This window comes from Gossypium hirsutum, chromosome A08 (assembly GCF_007990345.1).
Source record: "Gossypium hirsutum isolate 1008001.06 chromosome A08, Gossypium_hirsutum_v2.1, whole genome shotgun sequence".
Taxonomy (NCBI): domain Eukaryota; kingdom Viridiplantae; phylum Streptophyta; class Magnoliopsida; order Malvales; family Malvaceae; genus Gossypium; species Gossypium hirsutum.
Window position 1 is genome coordinate 10,043,702 of NC_053431.1, and position 25,085 is coordinate 10,068,786.

The 25,085-nt window shown below is 34.6% G+C and overlaps 2 protein-coding genes and 1 long non-coding RNA gene across 3 annotated transcripts; 1 reads left to right on the forward strand and 2 right to left on the reverse strand.

Moving 5' to 3' along the window:
• Positions 1-3,582: 3,582 nt before the first annotated feature.
• On the forward strand, positions 3,583-8,049 carry LOC107894145 (calmodulin calcium-dependent NAD kinase). Its single transcript, XM_016819395.2, has 9 exons — positions 3,583-3,766; positions 3,871-4,024; positions 4,141-4,364; positions 4,568-4,629; positions 4,878-5,099; positions 5,318-5,444; positions 6,283-6,602; positions 6,709-6,853; positions 7,520-8,049. The coding sequence occupies exons 1-9, from the start codon at positions 3,677-3,679 to the stop codon at positions 7,769-7,771; spliced, it is 1,596 nt and encodes a 531-aa protein (XP_016674884.1). The 5' UTR covers positions 3,583-3,676; the 3' UTR covers positions 7,772-8,049.
• LOC107894355 (uncharacterized) lies at positions 3,675-9,464 on the reverse strand. The gene is made up of 6 exons (XR_001683216.2): positions 9,172-9,464; positions 8,445-8,507; positions 7,549-7,668; positions 5,278-6,061; positions 4,968-5,177; positions 3,675-4,183 (listed from the first exon to the last, which is right to left on the reverse strand). It is a non-coding gene; the product is annotated as an uncharacterized lncRNA (long non-coding RNA).
• A 1,950-nt stretch (positions 9,465-11,414) lies between these two features.
• LOC107894274 (histone H1) lies at positions 11,415-12,765 on the reverse strand. Its single transcript, XM_016819578.2, has 2 exons — positions 12,440-12,765; positions 11,415-12,335 (listed from the first exon to the last, which is right to left on the reverse strand). The coding sequence occupies exons 1-2, from the start codon at positions 12,620-12,622 to the stop codon at positions 11,676-11,678; spliced, it is 843 nt and encodes a 280-aa protein (XP_016675067.1). The 5' UTR covers positions 12,623-12,765; the 3' UTR covers positions 11,415-11,675.
• Between the last annotated feature and the right edge of the window lie 12,320 nt (positions 12,766-25,085).

Below are 25,085 nucleotides of genomic sequence, written 5' to 3' on the forward strand. Positions count from 1 at the left end.
TTATTGTAGATTCTGGATTAATCTGATACTCCACCTACTTTTTTTGTTCTTTATTAGAAGAGTTTTTAGGAGATAATTTAGGTAGCATTGCAGTTTCATCAAAAACATCTCTATTAATCACAACTTTTCTATTTTCAGGACACCATAACTTGTACCCTTTTACACTAGTTTTAAAACCAAGAAAAACACATTTAATGGATCTCAGTTCCAATTTTCCATTATCAATATGAGCATACACAAGAAACCTAAAGATCTTTAAATAAGAATAATCAGCAAGATTACCAGACCATACCTCTTGTGGAATCTTTTTCTCAATGGCAACGGATGGAGATTAGTTGATCAAAAAACATGTAGTAGAGGTTGCTTCGGCCCAAAACAACTTTAGTAAGTTGGCATTCGACAACATAAATCGAACCTTCTTCATGATCACTCTGTTCATTCGTTCTGTAACGCCATTTTGCTGTGAAGTATGACAAACTCTCAAGTTTCTCACGATCCCTTCTGACTTGCATAGTTCATTAAACTTATCAGAACAGAACTCTAAGTCATTGTCTGTGTGGAGGTGTTTTATTTGTTTTCCCATTTGCTTCTCAATCATAGTTTTCCAAGACTTAATGCAAAAAACACATTTCTTTTCTGCTTCAGGAAAAATGCCCAAACTTTTCTGGAAAAATCATCAATAAGTGTTAGCATATAATTAGCTCCACCTCTCGAAGGCACTCTAGATGGCCCCCACAAATTAGAATGAATATACTTGAACATTCCCTTTGTGTTATAGATTCCTCTAGTGAATCAAACTCTCTTTTGCTTTCCAAAAACGCAATACTCATAGTACTTCAGTTTGCAAATTACTTGCCCATCAAGAAGTCCTCTTTTACTCAACTATGCCATGTCATTCTCACTCATATGCCCTAGACACATATGCTAAAGTCTAGTAATATCATCATCTGACAAGGAAGAGAAAGCGACAACTGTATCACTAGTAACAGTAGAACCCTGTAAAACATATAACTTGGCAGTCTTTCTCAGCCATTTCATCACAATAGTGGAACCTTTGGAAATTTTCAAAACCCTACTTTCAACTGTGTATTTATACCCTTTTAAATCAAGAGTACTCAACGAAATCAAATATCTCTTCAATTCTGGAACATGTCTCACGTCACTAAGTGTTCTGACAACTTCATCAAACATCTTAACTTTAATTGTTCCAACACATGTGATTTTACACGAAGCATTATTTCCCATCAAAATAACACCTTCAGACACTATTTTGTAAGTTATAAACCAATCCTGGTTGGGACTCATTTGGAAGGTGCAACCTGAATCAAGGATCCACTCCTCGCTCACTTTAAAATTGTTGGCAGAAGTGACTAGGAGTTCACCATCGCTGTAGTCTTCTACAACATTAGCTTCACCAAATTTTTTTTGGTTGTTTTCACTTTTTATTTGCAGCCTCCCTTTTGATCTTGTTCTGCAGCTTATAGCACTCAGATTTAATGTGTCCATTCTTCTTACAGAAGTTACAAATTTTACCTCTGTTTGAAGACTTTGATCTTCCCTTAGATTTTCCATGTGGATTCTATTCCTGTGTCCTGCCACGGTCATCATTAGCATTCCGATCTTATCTCTCATGAACAATGATACCCTCTGCTTGAGAGTCAAGTTTAATCACAAGATGTTTCATCTTATCATACGAGGTTAAAGAATAATAAACCTCATCAACTATGAGAGACTCGCAGCTATATAAAATCGTGTCTCTAAAGGTTAAATAAGAAGGGGGCAATGAACAAAGTAGAATAAAACCTATATCTTCCTTATCATACTGAACCTCCATGGCCTCCAAGTTTAAGAGAATTTCTTTAAACATTGTTAATTGTTAGTGCACAGACGCACCTTCCTCCAAACGGTAAGCATAAAGACACTACTTCATATGTAGCTTGCTAGTTAGATTTTTTTACATACATATTTTTTTCAGCCTCTTCCATAATGCAACGGCAGTCTTCTCCTTCATCACATCCTGTAAAATTTCATTAGACAAATGTAGATGTAACTGTATTAACGCCTTTCGATCTTTACGCCTCATATCTTCCTTCGTCAATGTCGAAGGCATCTTATCTATCTCTAGTAGGGCATCCTCTAAGTCCATCTAAGGAAGAACTGTCTGCATCTTTATCTGTCACAATGCAAATCTAGTGTTGCGATCCAACAACGAAATTTCATATCTCAAAGACGCCATTACCGTGATTGAGATGAACAACTCGGAAGTTCGATACCAATTTGTGAAAAATAGAATGTCGGTAATGACAATGTATCGCAAAGAAAAGAGAAAGAAAAATAAAGAATATACAGATTTTTACATGGAAACCCCTTCGGAAAAAAAACCACGGTCAGAGAATAAGATAATTCACTATGTCGAATTTGACTGATTACAAGAGGAGTAGACTATGTCTATTTATAGGCTTGAAAAATCATATCCTAATAGAAAAAGTGTAGTAAGGTTGAAACACCTTATTCTAATTAATATCAAATAGATGAAGTATAATAAGGATGAAAAACTTTATTCTAAAATAAAATAAAAGAAGTGTAGTTCTATATAGATTTTACTTTTATTTTATTTTACCACTATGTTTTATTTCAACAAGAATTCGGATCATTCAATTCTAACAATAATGTTTAACTCCCTTTTTATAAATATAAAAATAACTAAAAAAGGTTAGAGAAGATTCTAAAGAAATAAATACATCTAAATCTCAAGTTTAACTATTTTAATTTATTTAAAAAATTATGCATTTAGGTGTGCTCATGCTCATGCCTTATCTTAAACTTCTTCTGATTTTAAATTTGATAAGATGAAATCTTCATTCTCCTCAAATTGCAAAATTATGCTAAAAATCCATCTCTAAGCTTCTTTTAATTCGATTTTTGCTTTTTCCATGAAACTTCAAATATAATTCGAAACCTCAAAATTCAGCATTTAAAACCATAGAACTAAAAGGGAAAGTTCACTAGAATTGATGCAACACTCAGTCCTCTAAGACATGCACTTGAAAACAATTGAGAGACTTGTCCAATTGAGAGATCCTCAAGTGGGATCGATATAACTTGGTACCTATTCACATGTTATGCATAAAACTGATGTAAAGGCACTAATTCACATGTTATGCATTCATGAGATCAATCTCAATTAAAAAAAGCAGCTTAGACTTTAGAATGTGGTGATTTTATGCCATTCGGCAAGAAAGTTACTTTAGTTGAGGTGATTATTCCACTTAAGACTCTATAAGTATGACAATCATATGTTGTCTAATGAAGTAATCCGTTTGGGCGAGGCAATATTTAAAGTTATAAATTGACACTTCTCTTCATTCTCCTCTTTAATCGGAAAACTAGTTTGAGCGAAGTAATTTCATGTGATAAGAATAAATACGACTTTCAATTATAATAATTATTGTAAATCCATGTAGGAAAATATTTTTGAAAAATATATTTTTTTTAAATGTACTATTAAAAAAACAAAATGGGAAATTAATGTATGTTGCCATGCGTTTAGGCAAAGAAAGAAATAAGGTTAATACATGTGTCAGTACTGGATCTTGATCTCAATGAAGATCAATGAAACCATCTATCCTCCAAACAGATATAAAGATTAACATGCGTAGCTTCAAAGCCAAGAGTAATGGCAAATTTGTTTCCCGTATTTGGATTATCATCAGATTCAGACCAAGAACACAGTTCTAGTTTCTGGAATTTAAAGACATGTAGAGAGGTAAAGTGACAAGCTTAATTTCATTACACAAAAGACAAACATATTCAACCCGATTTGCGTATGTAAATTGTTCAGATCGTACCACTAAACCCACTTTCACACAGATCCTGGTAGCCTCATCGATCGGGATAATTGTTGCAGCAGCAGTGCGGTATCATGTAAAGAAGCGAAGGGATCAAAAGATCATTCCACGCTTAAGAGCAAGGGACACAGGCCATGGTCGCATTGAAAAGCTCGAAAGCTTCCCTCATTACGTAGGTAAAATAATTAACTCATATAAGATTTGTCACATGGTCTTGTATTGGCTTCGTTATCCATCAACGTGAAGCTTTGAAGCCCTCTTTGTCTGTTGTCTTGTTTCTTCCCTGTTTCAGCTAGGCAGATGGGATTTAAAGATAGAAGACATTGCCCTTTGCTCTGCAAGTTAGCAACAGAATACATCAGGAAATGCGATGGTTGCGAAGAGGATATATATACATATTTCTCTAATGAACCAGATGTGGATTCACTGTTTGTTAAGCTCGTGGAAGAGTTTGAGAGATGCATTCTTAGTTATTTTGCATTTCATTGGAGTCATGCAGATCTTATGATTAGTCAGGTCAGCATCAACATGTATATACTATGTTGGTACTATATTGCTTCAAATATATAAGAAAACTACAAAACCTATGATAGATAAATGTTCAAATCCGACACATCCGAGAAAACTACAAAAACTATGATAGATACATGTTCAAATCCGACACATCCAAGTTCAAATAACATATAGTAAATGACTTGTTTTTTATCATATTGTTTCAGGTATTAAGTTCTGATGCTGAACCCAAGAGAAAGCTCAAGCAGATTGTCATGGCAGCAACTAGGTTGGGCATAGTCTATTCTTTGATTATTGTTATTGTCAGATCATAATAATAACTAAAAAAATTTATTGAAATAAGGTAGATCTGAAGATTTTCGAATTAATATATCAACTTTAGATTATATCTATTTACGGCAAGAAACTTGGATTTTAAAACCTTAAAACTAGCGTAGCTATAGTCTCTCACCATCGTCGTCACTGCTGACAAGTAATACTGATTTCTACAAAAAGAACTTCGGTTTTCTAATATAGGGAACAAAGATTTGAGAGGGTGACAAAAAGTCTGAAGGTGGCTAGGGTTTTCAATACGTTGGTGGAAGAAATGAAAGCAATGGGACTCACCTCAACTGATGATTCCCGATGTACAGAGGTGATGGCTCCAGTGGCTCACAGTGATAGAAGCCCAGTGCTGCTACTCATGGGAGGTGGGATGGGAGCTGGGAAGAGTACCGTCCTTAAGGACATCCTCAAAGAGTAAGCTCGTCCTATATCCGACACTTATCACCGAGTAACTCGATCATAACGTAGCAGACAATTAGTCTCCTTTTGTTCCTGTAGAAGTAAAGAAACCATTTGTATGGATGACTATTTTAGTCAAGTAGACCTTCCATAAAGTTTGCTTTTGAAATTAGTAGTAAATATGAGTACTTACAAGGAACTAATGTTGAGTGTTTTGCTTAAAATATGAACAGAACATTCTGGGCTGGCGCAGCAGGAAATGCAGTAGTGATCGAGGCAGATGCATTCAAAGAATCAGATGTCATATACAGAGCCCTCAGCTCCAAAGGTCATGCAGACATGGTTCATACAGCAGAACTGGTAAGAGTCACTTTCTCAGCCTCATCAACTTTCACTGATAGTTTCTTTAGCAAACTGAATGATTTCAATTGCATAGGCTTAATGGCTTAATACAGTAGCTAGCAGTAAACAAAGTTTTCTCCCAGCATGTACAGGTTATAATCTATTGAAACAAAGAGTTTCAATGCATTTCCCCATCTCATTCACTCCACTTCGATCCTATGATTGGCATCTCTATCATCCAAGCTGGTTGCACTTTTGGCCAAAATGTTGAGATCAAACAACTCATGGATTAAACTTCCTTTATTTCTAGAAGTAACACTAGGTTGCCTTTCTTTTTTATGTGTATATGTTTTAGTAATTAACTAGACTCAAAAACTAAAACATAAAATCCATGCAACCTGAAGGAAAATGATTGAGTTGCATTATTAACTGAAAATGTCAAACATCTACATTTAGAAAATGCATACCAACGGCAACCAATTCAAATATTTTTCCAGCCTTTCCATAATGCAAGAGCCTCTGTAATCATATTCTGAGCTACTCTGAGGTTGGACTTTCTTCCATCAACCTTTAACCAATTAACAACATCCCAGTAATCCATGTCCTGTAATATCTTGTCACTGCCACATGTGGCCCTACAAAAGTTTCCTTCCCACATGAATAAGTGTATCTTTACATTCAACAGTAATAAATATTTCATTTTTCTGTTCTCCACCAAGTCAACATAGACTCATAGTTCTCAAACAAAAACTCAATGTTAAATGCACAAATCAACAAAAAAATACTTCATAGGTAAATGAATAACATGGTAACCATATTAATGCTTCTCATTGGTTTTAACAACTGTCCCAAACAGGTGCACCAATCATCTACAGATGCTGCATCATCCCTCCTAGTGACAGCACTCAATGAGGGGCGGGACGTGATCATGGATGGAACACTCTCCTGGATACCATTTGTTGTGCAAACAATAACTATGGCCAGATGTGTCCATCGCCGGCGATATCGTATGGGTGTTGGTTACAAGCGAAAACCTGATGGGACTGTAATTGAGAACTACTGGGAGCAAATTGAAGAAGATCAATTGCAAGAAGGAGGGAAAAGGAGGAAGCCATACAGAATAGAGCTGGTTGGGGTTGTTTGTGAAGCCTATTTAGCGGTTATTAGAGGCATAAGGTACTGCACCATGGAAAACATTAGAGACAGTTGTCTTAGTTTTAGTACGAAGTCTTTTCCCCTTTAGCTGAGATATTGATTTTATCAAGAAATTCAATATTTACAGGAGAGCTATAATGTGTAGACGCGCTGTAAGGGTGCAGTCACAATTGAAATCCCACAAGAGATTTGCAAATGCGTTTCCAACATATTGCCAACTGGTTGACAGTGCTAGGCTGTATTCCACCAATGCTTTGGAAGGTCCACCTAAGGTGAATTAACTATCCGACATTTTCAATCTTTATTTACTTAACAGGTGACATAAAACTGAAAGGAACACCTAGTTCACCAAAGAATTTTATCATGCAAGAAATGCTATTTGTAAATTGTTTGACATTTCAATACAGGAGGCTTTTGTCTCTGGTACAAAATTAGATGAGGAGAACTGGCTTTCTCTTAAAGCCATGAACCCTGCTCAATCTTTCAGGAAGATCATAAGCAGGCTTACCACTAGTCTAATTTTATTGGAAAAAAACCATAGTAGTATGAAAAACAGCTGACACTGTTGTAAAGTAGCAATCTACAAATAGAACTCCTTTCTAGGCATGCAAACTTCCATTTTCTTGTTCAGGACTGAACTCATTCAAGTGTCTGGTTGTAGAATTGGTGAGAGAGTGGTTTTGAACCCTCACAAGTCCAAGACAACTAAGTTGAGATTAAACCAAACCTAAGCGGAGAAAAATTCCAGCAGCCCAGTTTACTCCATTATAATCCTAAAACTGAAATCTAGGAGGAAGAGAAAATAGCCTTGTCTGTTACAGATAACTGCAGGCTGCAGCATGCAGGGATAAACAAATAAATTGTGAAGGAACTTCATTGCTAGCAAAATTACTCCATGCAACCAATTATGTAGCATTAACATGAAAATTTTTGTAAAGTTGATAGGATGGAAAGAAAGAGAGAGAACCTTGCTAGTTGATCCAGATGAAATTGACTGTTTAAAGAAAGTGGGCAGGCTGAATGAAGAAGCTGAGTCCATATATGAACTTTACAAGCACCCCAACCCGGCGTGTGAAGCTGGTTCAATCTGGAAAGACATTGTACTATCACCTTCTAGACTAAATATTCAAAAGGAGCTGAAGTTTACCATCCAGAAAGTGGAAAGAATGACGCAGCACAAAAAGAGTTAAAAGCTTATGAATATTCACCAAAAAATTTACATGCTGAAGGAGGTATCTCAATCCTTTTTCTATAGTTATGACCAAGAATGTCTACTAAGGTTGTATTAAATCATGAAGAATATGTGTAAATTTTTTGTTACTAGCTTAGCTCAGTTCAGACTCTGGAACTGGAAAACAGAATATTCCCATTAATTGTTTCAAATAATCTACTAGTATCGGTAGGTGTGGGGCTGAGCATTGGAACTCCAAAGAGGAATTTAAAAGTAAAAGAAAGAGAAATTACAGCAGCAACTTAAGTGAGATAAATTCTTACTTCACAATTCAATTAACGCAGACTGCGTGGTTGCAATTACCATCAAATTTAAAGACATGCATCCACACAAACATGCACATCTACAACAAAAGATGAGTATGGATGCTAGCTTTCAAGCAATAAAAAAGCATAATAAATATGATAATAACCAAAAGGATCTGCAGCATGAGATAATGCAGACCACTATCAACGAACCTGGACATCCCATTATTTTCCTTAATTACAACTAAGAACCTTTTCAACGTTCAAATAAAAAATGAATTGTTTAGCAAATGGTTGTCAATTGATGATCCACCCATTAACATGAAGAAAATAATGGTAATCCAGATTGTGAATGAAATATGTAACTAGGATCACAATTTATGATACCTGGAAGTTAAAAGTGAAGCATTTCACATATTCAAAAGAATCCCCATTTTCCGTAGAGTGATTCTGCAAATACAAACCATTGTAATAATGAAACCACAGCAATTTTTTCCCTTTTGGAACTGTTCTATAAAATACCATATTGTAGAGCTGTTCTTGAAAAAACAATTGTTCTAAATAGAAGCTGCTCTGAACAACAATTGTTCTAAACATAGTTCCTGAAATGCAATTATTCTAAACAAAAGTTATGGACATTAGCTATTATCAAGAGAAGCCATTCTAAGATGATAGCTACCTTGGATGACAACTGTTCTAAATGAAGCCTTGTTCTGAACATAGTTGTTTCAAATTTAGATTCTCAAACAATAATTGTTCTAAACAGTAACTATTCTAAACAAGAGTTGTTCTTCCAGAAGAGATATTAATAGAAGCAACTCCGCTACTTGTTTCGAGTTAAACTTTGTTACTATCTTTGGAAGTTTAAGTTCTTAAAACATAATCTTAATTATCTCCGAAAAAAGATAAGATATTAATAGCCAAAACAAAGTATCTACACACATCTACTCCTTAAAAGGGCTGGGAAGATAATGAAAGCCTTGTCAATATCACTGATGTTTAGAATTTGTATGAGTTTTGTACAGCAAAGAACGAGAAAGGTAAAATGGAATCATTGTAAAAAATAAAAAGAAAATAAAGAAATTTTCAAACGAAATCAATCAAGATGTAGCACCAAGAAGGCAAGTTTCTTTATTACACCCCTCAAGAAGGTGACGGAAGGAGACACCAATCCTGAAACAATCCATCTCAAAAGCAGGTCATGGTAAGGATTTTGTGAAGACATCAGCAAGTTGAACACTAACAAAACTGTGAGCAACAAAAAGATCTTCCTCATGAATCTTGGACTAAGCAATATGATAATTAATTTCAATGTGTTTCATGGAGAGTGAAACACAAGATTGACAAACAGATGTAGCATCGAGATTATCACAGTAAAGTGGGAGAGGATTAGGCAATGAATAGACAACTCACGAAATAAATTTATGACCCAACAGAGTTAGGCATTGGCATTCAAGATGGCACAATATTCTGCTTTTGTTGATGACCGCAATGCCCTACTGCTTGTGGGATGCCCAAGAGATAGGATTTTGGCCAACAAACAGAATGAAACCACCAGTGGAGCTCTGATCATCCTTGTTTCAGCCCCAATTTGCATCAAGGAAAGCCCATTAGAGGAGAATCTCGATAGATGAAGAGACCATGATCAGTAGTGCCTTGAAGATACCTCAACACATGCTTGAGGACTGTCAAGTCTTGTTCAGTCTGCTTGCTTGAAAACTAAGCTAACTTATTTACAGCAAAGGCTAGATCAGATCTTGTAAACTTAAGGAATTGAAGGAATCCCAGTATGACAAGATACTCATTTTGTTTCAAGAGTGAGGAATCTTCTTCTTGACTCAGTGAGAATTTAAGAGAGATATTTATTGCATTGGCATGAAATAACTTTTGCTCGATCAGGAACATCCAAAATGTAGTGATGTTAAAACAAAAATAAGCCATCATGCATAAAGCAGGCTTCAATACCAAGTAATCTATATCACCAAGAGCCCTCAACAAAAACCTATAATTAATATAGCCTCAAGAAACTTATTAATAGTATTCAAATTAGGACTGCTGATATTGAAACCATCAACATAAACCAAGAGGTAAATGAGTGCGCCTGAGTATCTTGAAATAAAAGGAGAATTATCAGATTGTGCTGGCTTAAGACCATAGATAGCCTTATGCAGGTGACAAACATGTCAACAAACCTTGGTGGCTGGCTCATGAAGACCTCTTCCTCTAAAGGATCCATTAAGGAATATATTGTGAAAATTTGTTGAAGTGGCTAATTGCTAATCACTACAAGAGAAAATAATATCCAGATTATAATATACTTATGATAATAGGTGAAAAGTATCTCCATAGTCAATCTTAGGTCGTTAGCTAAAACAATTCACAAGTTAAGCCTTGTAATTAATGGTGCCATCGGGACTGAAATCACCATTTCCATCCAACCACATTCTTAACTTCTTTCGTGACCAACAACCATGTTCCCTGTTTCTCAGGACAGTAAGCTCTGCTTGCACAGCTTGGGACCAACTGGGGCCTTTGAAGAGGCTTCACAAGTGGGATGGAGATTGAATTATCGGTTATGGAGAAAGGTTTAGTGGTATGGCTTAGGGTTCGTGATACCAGGAGGGCTGGAATAACTAATTGAAGCCTTGCCATACTCAAATTTTGTACAGCAGAGAATAAGAGAATCATTGACAAAATAAAAAGAAAATTAAGAATCATCACTATAAAGGAAAGCAATCAAGAGATAATAACAAAGAGGAAAGTTGCCTAATTACTCCTCCATTTATTCATTTTGCCCCTGACTATATTAACTAATTTTTCACTCCATGAAAAACCTAAAAGAAAAGCAAGCAATGAAGCATGTTAAATAACCACGTTTATAAGCATCAAGGCTCGACCACAACTCCACTCAACACAATCCAATAATTAGGTGAAGCTTTTAGGTTAGAAACCAAAATCGAAATAAAAATGCAGCAACTCATATTCCAAATAAATGCAGCTTTATAATTGCTTAAAAACTAGGCAAACTTGATAGTCACAACTTAAACCACGCATGATGAATTTGATCAGCCGTGCCAGTTACATCATTGTTCCACTTAATTATACGCATTTCAAAATTTTAGGATCAACAAATTCGTAAAAAACCTTAACCTTGGCTCCAGTTTTGAAGCAGTGTAGCTGCACAGAAGCTAATTCTTCAGAGCATTCCGCGCAACCTCTTTCTAACAGGCCACCGTTTCTTTGAATCTATTCCACCAAGCAACCCTATAAATACAAACCCTGGGCTTCTTAGTTTGCAATCTATTCCCTGGTGGGCAATGCATAAAGAACGAGCAGAACAATAGAACGCAGATAACATGATAAAATATCAGGGAGCTCTGATTTCATCTCATAATCCATTCAACTGAAAAATTACATCTAAAATCTGCCTTTAAACTAAGGAATATAAAAATTTAGCGTCAATCAACAACAACCAAAAAAAAAAACAACCCCTCGAAGAAAAGTTCCAAGAACAGATAAGATCCGATGTCATATTTTCCTGGGTACGGACCCAAATACACCAACTAAACTTCACTCGAATTTACAAAACTACCCCTACGTTGACCACCCTCTCTTCTCTCATTTCTTTCCCCTCCTCGACGTGGCTTTCTTCGCCGGTGACTTGACACTTTTCGGCTTTACACTCTTCGCCGGAGCTTTTTTAGCCGCAGGAGCCTTCTTCGCAGCAGGCTTGGGAGCAGCAGCCCTCTTTCCGGGGGACGTCCTAGTTGAAGTCCTCGAAGCCTTAACCGGCTTGTCCTTAGGCTTGGCTGCAGCTTTTGGCTTTGTAGCTGCAGTAGTCTTCGGCTTCACAGAAGCCACTGCCTTAGTCTTGGCTGGAGCAGCCTTCGCCTTAGAAGTAGCCTTTGGCTTAGCCGCCGGCTTACTCTTGGCCTTCGAAGTAGTTTTTGTCTTGGCCTTCGCTTTAGGAGTAGCTTTTGTACTCTTCCCTTCCTTAGGCTTTGAGGCAGGCTTAGACTTCGACTTAGTAGTAGCCGTTTTCTTTTTTGCAGGAGCAGAAGCAGCAGTAGCCGTCTTCGAAGATCTAGCCGATGGAAGTTTATACGAAGCCTTAACTTTGACCAACTTCCCAGCAGCCACAAGCTTCTTCAAATGGACAAGAAGAAGCTTCTTGAAATTCCCAGGAAGATTCTTCTGTTTCTCTTCAATGAACTTAGCAATGGCGTACTGACTTGAACCTGTCCTCTCTTTCAAAGTAACGATCGCATCTTTGATCATCTGTAACAAACCAATCGAGTATCAATACGCGATCAGACCCAGAATAGCAAAAAAAACAAAAAATAAAAAACAAATAACAGTATATTTTGTGAATCATGAAGTACCTCTTCGTAAGGTGGATGAGTAGGAGCAGCCCGTGGTTTCCGAGGAGCTGCAGCTTTCTTGGTTTTGGGTTCTTTGGTTTTCTTTGCTCTGCCAGATTTTGAAGTAGCTTTGGTCTCAGCAGTCTTGTCCTCCTCCGTCTCCGGTGCGGGGTCTGCCACGACTGCCGGCTCCTCGGTTGCCATTTGCTAGACGATGTAGACGAGAAGAATCCGGGATTAGGATTAGGGTTTCAGGAAAAATTGGGGAATCGGAAATATGATGAAAGGGGAATTTTGGATCTAATCTCAAAGCGAAGATGTACTGGTAATTTCGTTGTGGGAGGAAGGTGACGGAAATGAAGGGATTTAAATAGTCAAATGTGAGAAAGACGGTATCCATAAGATGAATTTTGATTGGTGGAGACAACTATCACGCGGATCCCTGTCTGTCTTAAGTTTAAATACGGATCGTTAGATAAGGCGATATCTACGGTTGAAGATTAAGGGGCGCAAGGGAATGGGTGGGGAGGAATGAGGAAGAATTGATGTTTTGAGCATTTTAGGTGTGCTTTTGGTCTCGATTGGTTTGACCATGACTTAAGTTATAGCTTATAATTTTTTTTGAAATTTTTTCCATTGTTAAGTTTATTATATAAGCTTTCTAATGAATATTTTTACATATTTTTTGGACAATTCATTTGTAAGATATTTGATTTTGAAGCTACATTGGTCAAAACCATGGTTTACCATGATGTTATTGTGGTTTAGGAGGAATTTAAGAAAATGCTTGTTATGAATCCAAAATTTTTGCATCTTATTTGATAATAGATTAACAAAGGAAACTAATGCTTCAAGAATCATGAAATTTGGTTAAGAATTGGATGGAAATTTTTCACTTCAAATGTTGTTGAAGTTGAACATGTCCTTTTGGCATGTGTGACAATACACATATCATTCAATTCATGGCAAATCAAAAATTGGAACCATATTTAATCCAAAACAAAACTTGATTTGTTATGTTGTATGTCACATTATTCATTACATTTGTTAACCTTAAACATAAAATGTGAATCAAACAAAAATTGTATATCCATTAATTAAGGTAGCAATATAAATCTTTCTTTTTTAACATGTGAACATTTGCTTAGCATGTATGCTCTATTACTATTGTCTAATTACACATTTCCTATACTCAAATATTCATTCCAATCATCTTATTCTATGATTATAAATTCAAAGTTCTTACTACACCACATCATATCTCATCAAAATAACCTATAGAATGCTTGGGTTTCTCAAAAACATTACATCTAAGCATATTTATTAATTTGGAGCAAAATCTTCTCAATGTAAAACTTATATGTAAGTTATGCATTAACTTCTCCACCTAAATGAAACATGTTAATGTTGATCTAAAGCCATATATATATGTAAGCCCATTATAAGTATAATCAAATCAATTAATTATATAGCAAGAGCATTAGAAGAATTAAGTTAATTTATCATCTAATTTTTGTTACAATGATTAGTATCTTCGATGTTGAACCTTTAACCTTAGAAAATTGAAAATGTTTGTTCAAGTATAAAAACAAACATCTTCTAAGACTTGTTTGATGTTAATCTTGGAGGATTAAAAATCTTTTGTTTAAGAACATCTTCAAAGCCATGCTTGATGTTCTCATGTAGAATTTTCAATGGATTTAAAAAGTTCATTTAGTAATTAGATTTGGGTGTAATTACTAATAATTACATATGTGATATATATGAGTAATTATTAAAATTAATAAATCTCATTGAATTGAGTTTATGAAGTGCACACAATTACTTGCTTTGATTCTTATGAGGGATTGAGAATTAAGGAATTGTGTGAGGTAATTAGCCATAATGAACTTCAAACTTCTTTTTTAACTCAATTTTGTAATTATATAACTATGAAATTACATTTTTATTATAAAATATTATATGAGAAATTAAGATATAATTACATTCTACTTGGTAAATATATATAGAGAATTAGAACACAAGATGGAGTAATTATTATCCTAACAATTATACTTCTTGAAGTATCCATATATGCTTTTACAATATATTTGATTCACTGAAATGGAATAGAATAGGAATTCTATAACCATTCAATGGGAATAGAATAGCGAGATAATAGGTTTTATGTTGTTTGGTTGGTTGAATAGAATAAACATGTAATAGTATCATATTGTTTGGTTAGGTAAAGCAATATTTCATAATAGGTAAGGAATAAACTTAAAATGACAATTTATCATTAGATTAAACTAATATTTTATCTAATTTCTTATTAATATCTTGTAATTTTTTAAAATCATTATATTTATTAATAAAATAAAATTGTAATAATTTATTTATTCCTTTCAAAAAAATAATAAATTATTTATAAAATTTTTAATGTGAATTTATTAAAATATTTTATAATTACTATAAATATTATATTAAAATATGATTCTAAAATAATAATTGTACATAATATATAATATTTAGCGTGTTAAAAAAATATTATTTATAGTATTCAACAATTATATAAATATTATTTTAATATATGATACAAATATTAAATGTTATTTAATTGTGAGAACTACTGAGCTTTTATTATGTGATGCAAGTCTCAAGATCCAATTTCAGACTCATGGATGTGATGGGCTTACATTACCTCAATGCCAATAACAAGGTCAAATGCTAAGTAGATCAAACCAAGATTCGATTAAAGACAATATGTGAGGATGAATCTTTTTGAGAAAACGAGGAATGATACACGCATGGAATGAGTGAAATTTATTAAAGTCAATTCAACCAAGTTGTCAATTTCAAACTGAAAAGATTAGTCAACTTGCGACAATTTTTTTGATAGGATCTAGACATTTATGGGCTTAGATGCCTACATAGTGTTTCTAGATCTATTTCTTAATTTGGAACGCGTTTTGAATCACTTGATTTCGAGTTCGAGAGCTCAAACTATGATCGTTTTAGAGAAAACTACACAAGCAAAATTTCTAGATAGGATTATGACGGGAATTATGAGTTTCCGACTTTTAATTCGAGTTTAAATCATATAGGGTTCAATTTTTAGGCTTAATTTTTATTATATATGATCCCAATAATATATTTATTAGGTATTATTATTTTATTACTTATTTATTCTGAATTTTGGATTGTTTAAGTATTTTAAGTTGTTTTGGAGTTTTTGTTTCTTGGTCAAACAAGAAAGTTTAGTTTAAAACTACTTCTTATTTAGATTAATTAAAGTTTCAGTATAGTTTAGAGTTTTATTTGAATGTACTTAGTTAGTCTATATAAAGGCTTCTTCCTTGTTCATTAAGCACACGATTGTTTTTCTTAATAAAGTTTTCGACATTGTTAATTTCTTTACAATATTTCTTTCTTGTGATTTTTAGAATTATTTTTCTTCTCGATTTTCTTCAATGAGTCATGAGAATTCATTCTTCATCTTTCAATTTGTCAAGGATTATTTATTAGAGGGTTGATTAGAGCTATTAATTGATTTGTTAAGTATTATTTCTTGAAGGGTTGATTAGAGCCATTAATTGAGTTTTTTGATCTTTATATCTCAAAGGGTTTAATTGGACACTTATCTATCTATCTATCACATCAATTGGTTTATCTGATCCCTCTTCCACATTCAAAATTTCGTTTATTTATTTAATTTTTTATTATTTTGAATATTTGTTTTTAGTTCTTAAATTTTTTATTTTAGTTTTTCTTTGTTGTTTTCTTTTCAGGTCAGATCTAAATATTCATTTTTTCTAGTCGAACAACTTGAATACGATCCTTCTTCCGCTTCCTCTGCCCAATTCTCTATCATTTGGTATCAAATTTGGGCATTTTAGGTGTTATTTGTGTTCTTATAAACTAATTTCCAGCAAATAACCTCAAAACAATTTTTTTTTTCTTTTTACCCAGAAATTTTTTCAGAAAAATTATTTTTCAGTGGGTAAACGTTTTCCAAATGATCTGAAGTTTAACATGCTGATTCTTAGAACTCTATTAGAATATAAAAAAAATATTTCTCACAAAAAAAATGATCGAAAAGTACAAAAACAAAAAAAAAGATGCAAAAAAAAGAAAAGAAATATTTTGTGGGTTGAATTTCATGTTGAAATTTTCCAAATCAGATCTACATTATTTGAGGAGAATCCAAGTTAAATTTTGTGATCTTTGGAAATCAGGAACACCTTGAACAAAAAAATTCAAGTTGTTTTCTATTGTTTCGGGTTTTCAGTTGGATAGTTTATTTTCTTTGATTTTAGCATTAAGTTTTCTTTTACTTTTAGCTTTTCTTATTCTTTTACGCATTCTAACACATTTTCACTTCTTGTGCTGATAGCTACGAAAATAGTTGTCTCTCATTTCTTCGTGCAACTTACTTTCTTTAAAGTCAAGTTTTTCATTGGCTTCTTATAGGCTTAGGTCAACTTTGTTAGAGAGTGATCCCGCATCTTTTGAATATTATTCAGTTTGATTACTCTTTAGAATTTGCAAGCGAGAAAATCTTAACTTCTTTTCTTTACATCTTAGAGTTGTTTATTTTTTATTGCGAGTGTATAATGGTAAAGTTTAATTTTCTTTGATCAACATTTCTTTTTTTTTTTAGTATTATTATTTCAACCTCTAATAATGGTACACAAACATTGTATGGAAGAGGTTCTGGAACCTCCTACTAATGGTGACAATTTGCTTGAGTCCCATTGTCTTCTAGTGCAACAATCCCATAGCATTCAAGTAACAGATGATTCTCGTAACATCCCAAACCTAACCTAGACGTTATGGACGAATCTCGAAAGTTACATTAACAGCGCTCGAAATTATCTACTTTTTGAAATTGACTAAGGTTGAAGAGTTTTGTCAAAACTTAAAAATTTGAATATTTAATGATTTTGTTTCTTTGAAAAAAATACTTATTAAAAATATAATCTTTTGAAAGTAAAGTGCGACATTATATTATAATGTTATTTTAAGTTATTTGTGTAATGGGCCAAAATTGTCCGGCCCGTTTAAAAAAAACCAAATTATACAACCAAATAACAATCCAAGATAAAAAATACTACCCAAATACATAACCCAAAACAACAAGCCCAACAAGCCCAAAAGTCTAAAAACCCTAGCCCAACTACCCTAAAACATTTCAGCAAACCCTAACCCCTCACCCTTTTTAGCCGCCGCTCCTAGCAGCCACCTAGGCTTGTCCCTGGCCGCCGCGCGCGTCAGACGCCACTGACACCACCTGCAAACACGCAACAAAGACAACAGAGTAGAGAAATAGGACAAAGAAATAGTAAATATATTGTAATATATTAGGCTATAAAAACCTAGAAAAATCAGTGTAAAAGGGGGATTTTGAAATAAATAAAAAAAGAGGAGAAAAAGATTGTATTACAGTCGAATATTAGAGAATCAAAAAGCAAAAAAACAGAAGAAAAAGGTCGATTTTGATCCCTGTTTCTCTTGTTCATTTCGTTCATTTTTTTTGTGATTTATCTCTTTATTTTATTACAAATCGATTTTAAACAAAAAATAAAAGAGAAACTTACCCGGATCTTTGCGGCCCCGGCCACCATCGACGGTGGAAGCCACAGTGGCTTCAAGGAGGCATGACGGCGACAGCCCAAAAATGGGTTTATTTTGAAATCCTAGCAGAGAAAAAAGGGGGGAGATCTTTGTTTTTTTTTTTAGAAACACTTGAAAATGAATTTTTTTTTAAAATCTGCTTAAATAGCAGTATCAAAACGGCGTCGTTTTGATCAGCCCCCAAATGCTCAAAACGGCATCGTTTTGGGGGGCCGACCCGATTACCTGACCCGCATGCTGAAAGATCCGCATGTTTTTACTTTGGTTGGATATTTGAGGATCAAGTCCTTCTGCTTCTGCGCGCGTTTAATTAAAGTCCTTATTTTGGTTTTTGTTATTTAGCTTATTACGATTTATACTCAAGTTTTGTTTAAATTTTCAATTTAATCCCTTTTATGGTTATTAACTCATTTACTATTATTTAAGACTTTAAATTTCATTTTAATTTCGACTCACCCTTTTTTTTACTTTGTTTAGGTTTCAATTAAGCCATCTTTATTTTAATCCATTTATTTATTTATTTATTTGTTTACTTGCTTATATGTTCATTATTCCTTTATTTTATTTGTTTGTTCGTTTGCTAACTTATATACATTATTCATTCGTATTTTATTCTAATTATTGCGTCTATTTATTTATTTATTGCCTTTTTCATTTCTTTTTTACTTCCACATTAATTATTTATTTTACTGATTTATTATTCATCATCATTATTTCATTATTATTTCACTTAGTTATTCGTTACCTTTTTATATATGCTTTTAAAATTGGATTATTTATGTTCTACTACATATATTATTCTCATTATTATTATTATCATTATAATTTAATCATCTATTTATTTATACACATTCCTTATATATTTTTAAAAATCAAATTATTTAGGTTTTCACTTATAGTATTATTATTGCCATATCAATTATTCTCTATACGTGATTGAAATTAGGTTATATTTAATTATTTATTTTGTTAGTTGATTAAATAAGATACATTATCCTCATTCATCAAGTATTGTATCTTATGTGTGTATATTATCCCATATCATTGTTTTCCACTTGGTTTACGAAATGTTGCTTTATAAGGTCCAAATCTTTAGGATTAATTCCTCCATTTTATTTCTAGTCAAATTAATATGTTTTAAGTTGGTTTTATAATTATTCGTTTAAAAATTCTTTAAAACGAAGGCAATGTTCGATGTTTAGGAATTCGGGGAATCGTGCCCTATCGTGCTGGGTTGCAATTTCCCGTTTGTTCAAAATAATCGAATAGTCCTTTGGAATTTTACTCATGTTTTAAAAATTCTTTAAAACGAAGGCAATGTTTGATGTTTGGGAATTCGGGGAATCTGCCCTATCGTGCTCGGTTGCAATTTCCCGTTTGTTCAAAATAATCGAATATTTCTTTAGAATTTCACTCATGTCTTCTAAATTCTAAAACAAGGCAATGTTCAATGTCTAGAAATTCGAGGAATCGTGCCCTACTGTGCTGGGTTTCGATTTTTTTGTTGGACTAAATAATTGGGCATCCTTTTGTAATTTTCAACATATAAACTTTTGGAACTCGAAATTTATCGTGTTTTTGAGGATATAAAGGATCGTGTCCTATCGTGCTGAATGTGATGTTGTGTTCCTCTAAAACAAGAGAATTTTGACGACCAACTTGGGCTATTCAAATGTTTATAAAAGGAATCACATTTCGAAAACATTTTTAAATCTTAAACATAAGGACAATATTTAATCGATTTGGTACCAATTTTGGGCGTAGTGAGGGTGCTAATCCTTCCTTATACGTAACCGACTCCCGAACCCTTTTTCTCATATTTACGTAGGCCAAAATTGATTTAAATAGGATAAAATATTTTAAGGTGACCCAATCACACCAAAACAAAAGATTGGTGGCGACTCCACATTTGGTTTTCAAAAAGTCGATTCTCGTTTTTTTTTTAAATTTAAAAAATGGTTTTGACAGCTTGGCGACTCCATTGGGGACTTGAAAGTCGAGCCATAAATTGATTGATTTTTGTCCTTTGTTCGAAAATTGAAAATTTGTTTTAAACTTATGATCCCTTCATTGCATTTCATCCGTTTTTCTGACAGTTTTCATTATTTTATTCATATTTTTCTTTATCGCTTTGAGTTTTTTTTTATGCATATATCCTCGCACATTGCATTGCATGACCGCTGTGGTCATACCTTTAAGTGGGAGTGAGAAACTACGCCTTCGTGAGGTTTTCACCTCCGTACGGGCTAGTGGATTACTTCCGGGATGCATCGTACCTATGATTTTGTGAGATTTTCATCTCCGCATGGTCATAGGGAAATATATTCCCCTGAACTGAACTCGATCCATATGAGCCTATAATGGGTGAAGATTGAAGAATCTGCCGGTTCAAGTACCCTTTCTCTAGAACCAAGGCACATATAGTGAACCTTGAGAGTCCACCTTAGGTAGAACCTTGCCCAAATTTAGTGGTCACCCGAATAGGTACTTTATCTGTTATTTATTTCTTCTGTACTAACATGTTTTGTTTTTATTTTGTTTATGACTGCATTGCATTACATCATCATAGAAAGGAGGTGTTGATTCATATTTGATTGCTAAATAGAGCAGTTTGTTATAAGAAAATGAATTTCTTGATAAAGTGGATTATAATACGGTTGTCTGAGTATGGTCCAAGTAAACACAATGGAAAAGGCTGATGGTTCACGGAGGAAAAATAAGACTTTACCTGAGGATTCAAGCCGATAAAGATTATTCGAGAGCCGTCGCGTCTCGACTTTCTTAAAAGAGCTAATCAACATTGCAAGGATAATAAGTCGCAGCCTGGATCAAGCAAAAAGGAGCTAGTGAAGGCATTTATTAGAAGCTTGCGAGATTTGACTTTCATGAAGAAAAAGGATTGGTGTCTTCGCCTGGAATATGAAAGCAAGGTAGTATATGTAATCTGTTTTATGAAAAGGAATTTGTTTTCTAAAAAAGTTGTTTTAATGGAATTGAATTCAAAATCAACGCCTTTCTTTCTTTTGCATTCATATCATGCATTTGCATTGCATTGCATCATTACATCATTTGCATTAGATTTTCATAAAAGGGTCCCTAATTAGTTGAAATCATTTCAGTTAATCTGGGAACCAATAAAAACTTACCACCCAAGCATCGTTACGGTACCCGTGCTAAGGCAAAAGATATGGACCAAAGATTGGAAAGACTTGAACAACTTCAAAGAGAGATGCAAGACCAGTTACAAATACAAATGCAAGAGCAACTAGTGAAGATCCAGCAAGATATGAGGGACCAAATGCTAGAGTCCCAAATGAATATGATGAATCAGTTGTCTCAATTGCTGACTAAGGGACTAGAAAGAGGGAAAAGCTCCGTGATCAATGCTGGGGAGGACAGTGAGAAGCCTCTCTACCCTCCGGGTTTCACCCCGAAAATGCTCAGACCTGTCCGCAAGGTGTATCTATTGCTATCAGATCCCAGCAATATCAGGTCGGTACTTCGGCACCAGTGGATTACTCGATAGGCTCAGGCCCTAATCTGAGGGGCAATCCAACCACTCCTTTAGTTCCTGATCTAGACGAAATGGTAGGAATAGAAAAAGTAAGGGTTGAACTGCCAAGAAAACTCAAAGATCGATACAAGTGGTTGGAAGAAAAACTTAGAGCGATAGAGAATGCTGATTCCCATTGTGGGATTGACGCCAAAGATCTCAACTTGGTTACAGATTTAGTACTTCCGCTGAAATTCAAGACCCCATAATTTGAAAAATATAATGGGACTAGTTGTCCTAAAGCTCACATCACGATGTTCTGCCGAAAAATGACAGGTTACATTGATAACAATCAACTGTTAATTCATTACTTCCAAGATAGTCTGATTGGGTCAGCTACCAAATGGTACAACCAACTGAGCCGTGCCAAAGTTCATTCATGGAAGGACTTGGCGCAGGCTTTCATGAAACAATATGGCCACATGACAAACCTGGCGCCCTACAGAATTACACTGCAGAATATGGAAAAGAGGCAAAGTGAGAACTTCAGGCAATATGCCCAAAGATGGAGAGAGGTAGTGATACAAGTCCAACCACCTCTTCTGGAGAAAAAAACTACGATGCTTTTCTTCAACACTCTGAAAGCCTCGTTCATTACCCATATATTGGGAAGCACTACCATGAGCTTCTTAGATATAGTAATGTCTGGTGAGATGATTGAAAAAGCAATCAGAAACAAGAAGATAGACGCAGGAGAAAGCGCCCAGAGGTCAACCCCAAAGAGAAATGAAAATGAAGTGAATAATATGAGCAAATGGTATCCCAAATTGGTCAACGCAGGCCAGCCAAGGACTATTACCACTAACTATCAAGGCTCTTCAAGGCAGGAATCCAACTCGAGGCCAAATACAGAAAGGCTCCGGTTATCACCCATTCCGATGTCATATAAGGAGTTGTATCAGAACCTTTTTGATGTGCATGTGGTGTCTCTATTCTACTCGGAACTAGTGCAACCTCCATTCCTAAAATGGTATAATGAGAATGCTCAATATGAGTACCATGCGAGAATAACAGGACATTCAATCGAAAACTACACTACATTTAAAAAGTTGGTCGAAAGGTTCATTGAAATGAGAATTATGAAGTTCGACGATTCCTCAAAACCTAATCGCTCTGACAATGCAGTAAATGCGATATTCAAAAGTGAGGGCAAGGGAGTTGCGATGCCTTGAACAAGTCAAAAGCCCAAAGGAATATTGGGGAATCTGAACGACGTATCAGAAGAGAGAACCCGAGAATAGAATTTTGTGAGCATTTGCCCGTACATACTTGGGAGTGTTTTGAACCATGAGACTGTGGAAGAGACCCCTATATTTTTAGAGCTAATCTAGAGTAACATTCAAAACACACTTGTTGCTTTAAGCCTAGAAGCAACAAGAATCCTTTTGTGAAATAGGCTTATATCCAAAATCTTTATTTCAATAAAATACATGTTTGTTATCATTTTTATTAAATATTCTTTTATTCTTTCCATTTCATACCGTACAAACAATTATTCTTAGATTCTTTTATTTTTTTTTGAATATTCTTTCGAATATTTTTCATTCATGATCATACCATACAAATAATCATCCTTAGAATCATTTATTCTTTGGCATATGTCTTCAATAGGTCCCAGATATCAACGACATGAGCGACGTTGCTACTGACCCAGAATCTCCTTTTGAGCGAGATATGTATCTTGAGGGATCTCAGGACTTGGAAGATGACAGAGATTGTAACATATCTCTTGGTTTGTTAAGGATGGTAGAATAAAATAAAAAATAGATCCCACCTTACAAAAGTCGGTGGACATTGTGAGCCTAGGAAAAGAGAAAAGGGTGAAGAACAGAGCCTGTAGCACTACAGAGTCAAAAGTGAGACGTCATTTCTAAGAATTTAAAGATGTTTTTGCACGATCGTATCAAGATATGTCTGGTGTACTAAGACGTGAGGATGTTGCAGGGTTTTTGAATGACATATGCTAATGGTTTTACGATGGCCAGGCTAATCACGAGATTTGGGTTTTGCTGGTCCACCGTAGAAAGAGATTGCATCAGTATGCCGTAAATGCCAAATTTATGGAGAGAAAATTCATGTGCCCCTTCATTCTTTCGACTTTCTCTATGTAGGGCATGGAGGTTATTGGGCCGATCTCGTCGAAAGCTTCTTGCAGGCATCAATTACTTCACCAAGAGGGTAAAAGTCGCTTCATATGCCAATATTACAAAGTAGACAATCAGCCAAAAATAAAAAAAGATCATGTGCCCAAAAAGATCATATCCAACTACACAATGTCAGAAGTTCGCAATTTGTTCGAAGAACAGACGCCACATCACCTCAAAAATAAACAATATAGTGGAGGTAGCCAAAATGTATAAGAATAAAAATAACAAAATAAAGGCCATAGTGAAAGGAGATTGAGACTTGTAAAGATTGGCATAAAGAAGTTACCATTTACCCTCTATACTTATTAAACGCTGATCAGTACTTTCGTCGAGGCAACACATTACTCGTTTGTTTTATGGGATAGAAACGATTTTGAAGACGAGATTTATTTTCTCTAAGTCTTGTCAAAACTGAAGTTGGATAAGGCAGAATGAATCCAATCCTGATACGATCAGTTGAATTTGAAGAAAGGAGGTTGAAAACTATCTATCGTGGTCCAATGCACCAAAAATAAATGATGTGAGCTTACGATAAAGACGTTCATTTTAGAGAATCCCATGAGGGAAACTTGATATTGTAAAAGACCCTTCTATACGAAAGGACTTCAGAGGAAAGTTGATGCCAAACTGGGAAGGACCTTATGTAGTAAAAAAGGCCTATTTTGGAGGAGCATTGATGGCAAAGATTTTCCCAATCCAATGAATTCAAATCCAGTCAAGGAGTATTCTACCTAAAAAGGGATAAGCCAAGGTGAAAACTTGCAAATAACACCTTAAAAAGAAAAAGAAAAAGGAGAGGCCAAGGCGAAAACCTGAAAAGGGCGCTTTGAGACCAAAGGGGATTTGAGTTGAAAACTCGAAAATGGCGGCTCAAATTTGGATCAAAGTGGGGCATACAATAGTCTTGCTATGCCTGAATTAACAATGAAGAAGTATGCTACGTCTTGGGGCATCGAAAAAGTACTCTGGATCCCTTAAACACAGATTGAGCTCAAAATGATCTTTAAGAAGTTCGTACAGAGAAGCTCAAGCTACAATATCTGGGGCACCTAGTTTTCCTATTTTACCCATTTTGAATTTACTATCTTTGATTACCTTATTCTTTTCAAGATACGTCCCAATAAATTTCTTTCTTAATTGCATTCCTTGATTAACTTATTTGTTTCGAGCCATGCTCTCAATTAATTTCCTTATAGTCCATTGTTACAATTTTTTTCAAGCATTTCGCATTGAAATAATGATTAGTGGATTAGTATCACTTTCATAAAAGAAGTTTTGCATATTACTCTGAAAGTTTCTAAATGATACAAGAACTTGACTCAGGACTATTGTTTAGAACTTTCCAAGCCTAAGG

What these genes read in the sequence shown, in the direction of transcription:
- LOC107894145 (XM_016819395.2), top strand. Translation starts at nt 3,677, where the DNA reads ATGGCAAATTTGTTTCCCGTATTTGGATTATCATCAGATTCAGACCAA. An exon ending in AAGCTTCCCTCATTACGTAG is followed by an intron (nt 4,025 to 4,140) that starts GTAAAATAATTA and finishes TCCCTGTTTCAG; the next exon opens with CTAGGCAGATGGGATTTAAA. An exon ending in CTTTGGAAGGTCCACCTAAG is followed by an intron (nt 6,854 to 7,519) that starts GTGAATTAACTA and finishes ATTTTTGTAAAG; the next exon opens with TTGATAGGATGGAAAGAAAG.
- LOC107894274 (XM_016819578.2), bottom strand. Translation starts at nt 12,622, where the DNA reads ATGGCAACCGAGGAGCCGGCAGTCGTGGCAGACCCCGCACCGGAGACG. An exon ending in CTCATCCACCTTACGAAGAG is followed by an intron (nt 12,336 to 12,439) that starts GTACTTCATGAT and finishes GGTTTGTTACAG; the next exon opens with ATGATCAAAGATGCGATCGT.